Source organism: Corvus brachyrhynchos, unplaced genomic scaffold (genome assembly GCF_000691975.1).
Source record: "Corvus brachyrhynchos isolate BGI_N302 unplaced genomic scaffold, ASM69197v1 scaffold418, whole genome shotgun sequence".
Lineage (NCBI taxonomy): Eukaryota > Metazoa > Chordata > Aves > Passeriformes > Corvidae > Corvus > Corvus brachyrhynchos.
The window spans coordinates 141,413-147,746 of NW_008239541.1; the positions used below are offsets into that span (position 1 = coordinate 141,413).

At 51.0% G+C, this 6,334-nt stretch overlaps 1 protein-coding gene across 1 annotated transcript in view; it reads right to left on the reverse strand.

Moving 5' to 3' along the window:
- The window catches only part of TAF6 (TATA-box binding protein associated factor 6), a gene marked incomplete at its 5' end in the record, with an annotated part of 22,284 nt that extends 16,268 nt beyond the window's left edge, over window positions 1-6,016 (reverse strand). Inside the window, 2 exons of the mRNA XM_017741319.1 lie at window positions 4,602-4,652; window positions 5,915-6,016. Coding sequence (XP_017596808.1) covers window positions 4,602-4,652; window positions 5,915-6,016 — 153 coding nt within the window. The remainder of the gene's footprint in view (window positions 1-4,601; window positions 4,653-5,914) is intronic.
- Window positions 6,017-6,334: the final 318 nt, after the last annotated feature.

Consider the following 6,334-nt stretch of genomic DNA (forward strand, 5'->3'; position numbering starts at 1 on the left):
TCGATGCTGAGCCAGTGGGCTGGGGGAGACCCCAAAAAGGGAAATCAGACTGAAATCACCCCAAAAAAGCATCTCCAGAACGCCCCAAATCCACTCAAATCCCAGCCCCGGAATTCGCCTTGAAAAGGACCCAAATCAGGGGTTTTCCATCCGGGCCCTGCAAATCCCCCTCAAATCCTCCCCAAATCCTCGCCAAAATCCCCCCTCCAGCCCCCAAAATCCTCACAAATCCTCCTGAAATCCCCAAAATCCTCCCAAAATCCCCCCTCCAGCCCCCAAAATCCTCACAAATCCTCCTGAAATCCCCAAAATCCTCCCAAAATCCCCCCTCCAGCCCCCAAAATCCTCACAAATCCTCCTGAAATCCCCAAAATCCTCCCAAAATCCCCCCTCCAGCCCCCAAAATCCTCACAAATCCTCCTGAAATCCCCAAAATCCTCCCAAAATCCCCCCTCCAGCCCCCAAAATCCTCACAAATCCTCCTGAAATCCCCAAAATCCTCCCAAAATCCCCCCTCCAGCCCCCAAAATCCTCACAAATCCTCCTGAAATCCCCAAAATCCTCCCAAAATCCCCCCTCCAGCCCCCAAAATCCTCACAAATCCTCCTGAAATCCCCAAAATCCTCCCAAAATCCCCCCTCCAGCCCCCAAAATCCTCACAAATCCTCCTGAAATCCCCAAAATCCTCCCAAAATCCCCCCTCCAGCCCCCAAAATCCTCACAAATCCTCCTGAAATCCCCAAAATCCTCCCAAAATCCCCCCTCCAGCCCCCAAAATCCTCACAAATCCTCCTGAAATCCCCAAAATCCTCCCAAAATCCCCCCTCCAGCCCCCAAAATCCTCACAAATCCTCCTGAAATCCCCAAAATCCTCCCAAAATCCCCCCTCCAGCCCCCAAAATCCTCACAAATCCTCCTGAAATCCCCAAAATCCTCCCAAAATCCCCCCTCCAGCCCCCAAAATCCTCACAAATCCTCCTGAAATCCCCAAAATCCTCCCAAAATCCCCCCTCCAGCCCCCAAAATCCTCACAAATCCTCCTGAAATCCCCAAAATCCTCCCAAAATCCCCCCTCCAGCCCCCAAAATCCTCACAAATCCTCCTGAAATCCCCAAAATCCTCCCAAAATCCCCCCTCCAGCCCCCAAAATCCTCACAAATCCTCCTGAAATCCCCAAAATCCTCCCAAAATCCCCCCTCCAGCCCCCAAAATCCTCACAAATCCTCCTGAAATCCCCAAAATCCTCCCAAAATCCCCCCTCCAGCCCCCAAAATCCTCACAAATCCTCCTGAAATCCCCAAAATCCTCCCAAAATCCCCCCTCCAGCCCCCAAAATCCTCACAAATCCTCCTGAAATCCCCAAAATCCTCCCAAAATCCCCCCTCCAGCCCCCAAAATCCTCACAAATCCTCCTGAAATCCCCAAAATCCTCCCAAAATCCCCCCTCCAGCCCCCAAAATCCTCACAAATCCTCCTGAAATCCCCAAAATCCTCCCAAAATCCCCCCTCCAGCCCCCAAAATCCTCACAAATCCTCCTGAAATCCCCAAAATCCTCCCAAAATCCCCCCTCCAGCCCCCAAAATCCTCACAAATCCTCCTGAAATCCCCAAAATCCTCCCAAAATCCCCCCTCCAGCCCCCAAAATCCTCACAAATCCTCCTGAAATCCCCAAAATCCTCCCAAAATCCCCCCTCCAGCCCCCAAAATCCTCACAAATCCTCCTGAAATCCCCAAAATCCTCCCAAAATCCCCCCTCCAGCCCCCAAAATCCTCACAAATCCTCCTGAAATCCCGGAGTTTGCCTCAATTATCCGAGGGCTTTCCCTCAGTTTTGGGGGAATTTCCCTCAGTTTCCGAAGGGTTTCCCTCCTTTTTGGGGGGCTTTCCCTCAGTTTCAGGGAGGTTTTTCCCTCAGGATGAACTCCTGGGCGTGGAACCCGTACAGGGGCTGCGGACAATTTCCCTCAATTTCCGAAGAGTTTCCCTCCTTTTTGGGGGGTATTTCCCTCAGTTTTGGGGGAATTTCCCTCAGTTTCCAAAGGGTTTCCCTCCTTTTGAAGGGTTTCCCTCCTTTTTGGGGGGTATTTCCCTCAGTTTTGGGGGAATTTCCCTCAATTTCCGAAGGGTTTCCCTCCTTTTTGGGGGGTATTTCCCTCAGTTTTGGGGGAATTTCCCTCAATTTCCGAAGGGTTTCCCTCCTTTTTGGGGGGTATTTCCCTCAGTTTTGGGGGAATTTCCCTCAATTTCCGAAGGGTTTCCCTCCTTTTTGGGGGGTATTTCCCTCAGTTTTGGGGGAATTTCCCTCAATTTCCGAAGGGTTTCCCTCCTTTTTGGGGGGTATTTCCCTCAGTTTTGGGGGAATTTCCCTCAATTTCCGAAGGGTTTCCCTCCTTTTTGGGGGGTATTTCCCTCAGTTTTGGGGGAATTTCCCTCAGTTTTGGGGCATTTCCCTCCCTTTTGAGGGGATTTCCCTCCCTTTTGGGGGGATTTCCCTCAGTTTCTGAAGCGTTTCCCTCCTTTTTGGGGAATATTTCCCTCAGTTTTGAGGGAATATTTTCCCTCAGGATGAACTCCTGGGCGTGGAACCCGTACAGGGGCTGCGGACACAGAAAAGGGGGCTTTTCCCGGGATTTTGGGGGGATTCATGGGGTTTTGGGGGGATTTTCCTGGATTTTGGGGCCATTTCACACCATCTCCAGGGAGTTCGCCTCAATTTCCGAGGGGATTCCCTCAGTTCTGGGGGGCTTTCCCTCAGTTTTAGGGGCTTTCCTTGGTTTTCAGGGTGTTTCCCTCAATTTTGGGGACATTTCCTTTGATTTTGGGGGCGTTTCCCTCAGTTTCAGGGAGGTTTTTCCCTCAGGATGAACTCCTGGGCGTGGAACCCGTACAGGGGCTGCGGACACAGAAAAACGGGGGTTTTCCCGGGATTTTGGGGGGATTCGTGGGGTTTTGGGGCGATTTCCCTGGATTTCGGGGCCATTTCACACCATTTCCAGGGAGTTTGCCTCAATTTCTGAGGGCTTTCCCTCAGTTTTGGGGGAATTTCCCTCAGTTTCCAAAGGGTTTCCCTCCTTTTTGAGGGGCTTTCCCTCAGTTTCAGGGAGGTTTTTCCCTCAGGATGAACTCCTGGGTGTGGAACCCGTACAGGGGCTGGGGACACAGAAAAACGGGGGTTTTCCTGGGATTTTGGGGGGATTCGTGGGGTTTTGGGGGGATTTCCCTGGATTTTGGGGCCATTTCACACCATTTCCAAGGAGTTTGCCTCAATTCCCGAGGGCTTTCCCTCAGTTTTGGGTGGATTTCCCTCAGTTTTAGGGGCTTTCCTTGGTTTTCGGGGTGTTTCCCTCGATTTTGGGGACATTTCCTTTGATTTTGGGGGAGTTTCCCTCAGTTTCGGGGAGATTTTTCCCTCAGGACGAACTCCTGGGCGTGGAACCCGTACAGGGGCTGGGACACAGAAAAAGGGGGGCTGAGGGGCTTTTCCTGGGATTTTGGGAGGATTTCTCCCAATTTTTGGGGGGATTCCTTGGTTTTTGGGGGGGATTTGTTGGTTTTTGGGGGGATTTTCCTGGATTTCGGGGCCATTTCACACAATTTCCAGAGAGTTTGCCTCAATTCCCAAGGCCCTTCCCTCAGTTTTGGGGGGCTTTCCCTCAGTTTTGGGGGAATTTCCCTCAATTTCCAAAGGGTTTCCCTCCTTTTTGGGGGGCGTTTCCCTCAGTTTTGGGCGGCTTTCCCTCAGTTTTAGGGGCTTTCCTTGGTTTTCGGGGTGTTTCCCTCAATTTTGGGGACATTTCCTTTGATTTTGGGGGAGTTTCCCTTAGTTTCGGGGAGGTTTTTCCCTCAGGATGAACTCCTGGGCGTGGAACCCGTACAGGGGCTGCGGACACAGAAAAACGGGGGTTTTCCCGGGATTTTGGGGGGATTCGTGGGGTTTTGGGGCGATTTCCCTGGATTTCGGGGCCATTTCACACCATTTCCAGGGAGTTTGCCTCAATTTCTGAGGGCTTTCCCTCAGTTTTGGGGGAATTTCCCTCAGTTTCCAAAGGGTTTCCCTCCTTTTTGAGGGGCTTTCCCTCAGTTTCAGGGAGGTTTTTCCCTCAGGATGAACTCCTGGGTGTGGAACCCGTACAGGGGCTGGGGACACAGAAAAACGGGGCTTTTCCTGGGATTATGGGGGGATTCGTGGGGTTTTGGGGGGATTTCCCTGGATTTCGGGGCCATTTCACACCATTTCCAGGGAGTTCCCCTCAATTTCTGAGGGCTTTCCCTCAGTTTTGGGGGAATTTCCCTCAATTTCCAAAGGGTTTCCCTCCTTTTTGGGGGGCTTTTCCTCAGTTTCAGGGAGGTTTTTCCCTCAGGATGAACTCCTGGGCGTGGAACCCGTACAGGGGCTGCGGACACAGAAAAACGGGGGTTTTCCCGGGATTTTGGGGGGATTCGTGGGGTTTTGGGGCGATTTCCCTGGATTTCGGGGCCATTTCACACCATTTCCAGGGAGTTTGCCTCAATTTCTGAGGGCTTTCCCTCAGTTTTGGGGGAATTTCCCTCAATTTCCAAAGGGTTTCCCTCCTTTTTGGGGGGCTTTTCCTCAGTTTCAGGGAGGTTTTTCCCTCAGGATGAACTCCTGGGCGTGGAACCCGTACAGGGGCTGCGGACACAGAAAAACGGGGGTTTTCCCGGGATTTTGGGGGGATTCGTGGGGTTTTGGGGCGATTTCCCTGGATTTCGGGGCCATTTCACACCATTTCCAGGGAGTTTGCCTCAATTTCTCGAGGGCTTTCCCTCAGTTTTGGGGGAATTTCCCTCAGTTTCCGAAGGGTTTCCCTCCTTTTTGGGCGGCTTTCCCTCAGTTTTGGGGGGATTTCCCTCAGTTTTAGGGGCTTTCCTTGTTTTTCAGGGTGTTTCCCTCAATTTTGGGGACATTTCCTTTGATTTTGGGGGAGTTTCCCTCAGTTTCGGGGAGGTTTTTCCCTCAGGATGAACTCCTGGGCATGGAACCCGTACAGGGGCTGGGAAATGGGAAAAAGGGGGACCTGGGGGGTTTTTCCTGGGATTTTGGGGGGATTTTTTCCAATTTTTTACAGGATTTGTTGGGTTTTGGGGGGATTTTCCTGGATTTCGGGGCCATTTCACACCATTTCCAGGGAGTTTGCCCCAGTTTTACGGAGCTTTCTCTTGGATTTGGGGGGGTTTCCCTGGATTTTGGGGGGTTTCCCTCCATTTGGGAAGGTTTCCCTCATTTTTTGGGCTGTTTCCCTCGGTTTTGGGGCTTTCCTCTTGGTTTGAGAGGATCTCCCTCTGTTTTGGGGGAGTTTCCCTGGATTTGGGTGGGGTTTCCTCAATTTTTGGGGAGGTTTCCCTTGGTTTAGGGGGCATTTCCCTCCATTTTGAAGGGATTTTCCAAGATTTTGGGGGAGTTTTCCTGGTTTTGAGGGAGTTTCCCTTCAGTTTTCCTGCATTTCTCCTCAGTTTTGGGGGGATTTCCTTGGATTTGGGGGGGATTTCCCAGGATTTTGAGGAATTTCCTTTGGTTTGGGAAAGTTTCCCTCAATGTTGGGGTGATTTCCCTCAATTTTAGGGCATTTCCCTCAAATTGGGACGGTTTTCCTCAGTTTTGGGGGGCGTTTCCCTTGATTTGGAATTCTGGGGAGCTTTCCTCGATTTCCAAAAGATTCTCCTTGATTGTGGGGGGGAGTTCCTCTCGTTTTGCAGCTGTTTTCCTCAATTTTGGGGGTAATTCCCTTAATTTGGAAGAAATTCCCCTCAATTCCTGCGTGAGTTTCTCTCGATTTTGAGAGAATTCCCTCAATTTTGAGGGGATTTTTTTCAACTTTGGAAAAGCTTCCCTCAATTCTGAGGGGATTCCCTCAATTTTGGGGGTTTTCCCCCTCAGTTTGGGGGGGTTTTTACCTCCACATTTTTCAGCTTGAGGGCAAAATCGACATCTCCCGTTGTGAGTTTTCGTCTCTTCCCCATGTGCATGAACTTGAGAGCATCCTGTGGGGGAAAAAAAGGGATTTTTGGCACGGATTAAAGGGAAAAAGAAGGTTTAGGGTGGGAAAAGGGGGAAAAAAGAGGAGAAAAAAGCGCTTTAAAGCAAGAAAATGGGAGGAGGAAGGGATGAAAAAGGGATTTGGGGTGGCAAAATGGGGATTTGAGGGGCACTTTAGGGAGGAAAGGGGGCTTAGAATGAGAAAAGGGGGAGAAAGGGGCATTTGGGGAGGAATTAAGGGGTGAAAAGGAGGTTTAGGGAGGGTTTAGGGAGAAAAGGGGGTCCAAAGTGGGAAAACGAAGGGGAAAGGGGATTTGGGGGGAGAAGTTTGAGCTCCA